Source organism: Nicotiana attenuata, chromosome 6 (assembly GCF_001879085.1).
Source record: "Nicotiana attenuata strain UT chromosome 6, NIATTr2, whole genome shotgun sequence".
Lineage (NCBI taxonomy): Eukaryota > Viridiplantae > Streptophyta > Magnoliopsida > Solanales > Solanaceae > Nicotiana > Nicotiana attenuata.
The window spans coordinates 69,592,956-69,595,656 of NC_031994.1; the positions used below are offsets into that span (position 1 = coordinate 69,592,956).

The 2,701-nt window shown below is 34.7% G+C and overlaps 1 protein-coding gene across 1 annotated transcript in view; it reads right to left on the minus strand.

Annotated features, from left to right (window-relative positions):
- Positions 1–1,493, minus strand: part of LOC109227161 (vesicle-associated protein 4-2-like) — an 11,581-nt gene extending 10,088 nt beyond the window's left edge. Inside the window, exon 1 of the mRNA XM_019392211.1 lies at positions 1,034–1,493. Coding sequence (XP_019247756.1) covers positions 1,034–1,307 — 274 coding nt within the window. The 5' untranslated portion in view covers positions 1,308–1,493. The remainder of the gene's footprint in view (positions 1–1,033) is intronic.

Sequence of the window (2,701 nt, forward strand, 5' to 3'; positions counted from 1 at the left end):
CCTAATCCTATTCTCTTTTGGTTTCCAATCCTATTTGGAATTAGATTCTGTTTATTCCTATTTTGAGTGGGTTTTGGCTTTAAGAGAAAGCACCACTCATGATCTATAAATAGGACAACCTTGGAGAATTATTCTATGCTCATTGATACAAGTCTTTGAAAGACTTAAGCACATAAGAGTGGGTTTTAAGAGAGCTTTCATCAAGAGAGAAGAGAGAAAAAAAGTATTTGTTTTGCTGCAGATTTTTATTCCGACCAGCCAACTTCAAATCACGTTTTCCGATTCGTTAACCGTTGGATCGGGCTGAAATTTTGACTGAGTGTTCATAACATCTTGGTCTTGGATTTGAACGGTGAAGATCGGATTTGGAGGCTCGTAGCATCTGATTTCGAGCCTCGAACAGCAGCTTCGTTTTGTGGATTATATTTTTTCTTCAATTGATTAGTTGTTGCTCTTGTTGCTATTGTAGCTCCGTGTTTGGCCCTTGTTGTGTAGCCAATTTGGAGAACTTTTGTAACCCTCTTATTGTTATAGTGGAGCTTTTTGGATCTTTGTGATCCCGTGGTTTTTACCTTCGATTTGAAGGGTTTTCCACGTTAAAATTTGGTGTTCTTTATCTTCTTTATTTTCGGGTTTGTCTCTTCCTCGACATAACAATAAATTGGGATAGGTGCAGCAGTTAATATTAGGCCAGTAAATTAATAAACATAAGTAGACTCCTAGTGAAGCAGCTAAATATATTCTATAAATTGCTTTTTGACATAACTCTCAGAATCACAAATCAACCTTCTATTTCAGTAAAGATAAAAGTAATGCATAAGTTTTTCTTTCTGTTAAATCCAAAATTAAGACAAATAAGCAAAAGAGAAGTAGCAAAATAAGTGAATTACCTCAGTGATGAGAAATCAACCAATTATGCAATAGGAAACACAAAACAGATGCCATATCAAAGTGGATATGGTCACAAAAAATTAGATGGGTATAGCCAAAATAACCAACAAAAAGAAAAAAAGAGCGAAAATGGTGAACATACATGGAAAATAGAGCTTGTTTTGTGGATCAAGACTGAGTCTGCGACGAGTTGGAAGTAAGGATTTGGCTACAGAAGAAACCTTAAGGGAAGCATGAACATTAGAATGATGATCCACAGACACGCCATTGAGATGCTGTTGTTGTTGTTGCCTAAAAGAAGAAGACGAAGAAGAAGAAGAAGCAGCGACTGAGCTGCTATTTGAATGCCAAAATGGAAGTTTACAAAGACCCCAAATCTTGCCATCAGACACAGATTTTTCATTAGCAAGCGCCATTGTTGTTGCTCTCTTAATTAGGCACTTTGGGTTATACTCCACTAGCCAATTGTTGGTAGTGAATGAGAGAGCATTTAGGAGTGGTGGGTCATAGGATGCGAGTTACATAGCGTGGGAATGATGGGTTGTTGTCATAATTTGTATGGGGAGTGTGACACAGTTATTGCTGTTGGTTTGGCTGTGCTTCTCTTCAAGCTAAATATATATATTCTGCCTTAGCTTCTCCTCATTGGTCCATTTTTTCCATTCCGGTTGCTTTTTGCCTCTTGGGCTTCCTCCTTTTCTGTATTTTTTTTTGTTTTTTTTTTCTTTTACATTTTTCGTCCATTTCTTTCTCAATCAATAATGAATAGGATTTAAAGATATTTATATAACTAACCGATATAATTTTTTTATTTATTAATATATATAATTTATACGTTAATTATACACAGTTATATATATTATAAACATTATACATCTGTCGACTATTTTTAATTTAATAAATCGGCTAGAAGAACGGCTATATTAATATTTCTAGGAATGATTTATTTTGTCCTTAAATATAGGTCTAAGTTTGGATCCTCAGAATTAAATTTTTTTGATAGAGAGTATTGAACATATCATTCTCAATCTGAAATGGTGATCCGGTGTAAAAATTGCACGGGGCGCCCTATTTGGGCGCCCCTTTTTAACCTGTAGCCGCTTTGTCTTTTTGTTTGCATCCGTACCCACTTTTTAAAAAACTTCAGCTTCCCTTTATAAGAAACTTCAGCTCTAGAGCTGAAGTTTCCGGGTTACTAAACAAAAACTTCAGCTCTAGAGCTGAAGTTTTTATTTTATAACTAGCAAACTTCAGCTCTAGAGCTGAAATTTTTATTTTATAACTTGAAAACTTCAGCTCTAGAGCTGAAGTTTCTGGGTTACTAAACAAAAACTTCAGCTCTAAAGCTGAAGTTTTTATTTTATAACTGGCAAACTTGAGCTCTAGAGCTGAAGTTTCCCGGTTACTAAACAAAAACTTATAAAATAAAATTTCAGCTCTAGAGCTGAAGTTTTTATTTTATAACTGGCAANGTAAACTTAGGTCTAGAGCTTAAGTTTTTCGGTACAAAGACAAAACTTCAGCTGAGTTTTCCAGTACAAAGAAAACTTCAGCCCCGTGGGCTGAAGTTATGTGAAAAAGCGGGTACGCTTGCAATTTTTTTGCAAAGCGGGCACAGGTTAAAATGTGGCACAAAAAGCGGGTATAGATGCAAATGCCCCTGATCCGGTGAATTTGGGATACTAAAAGCCTAAAGTCAACAATAATAATAATAATAATAATAATAATAATAATTATTATTATTATTATTATTATTGTTATTATTAATATAGTTGTTGTTAAAAATTTACAATTGCACGGGATATGTTGG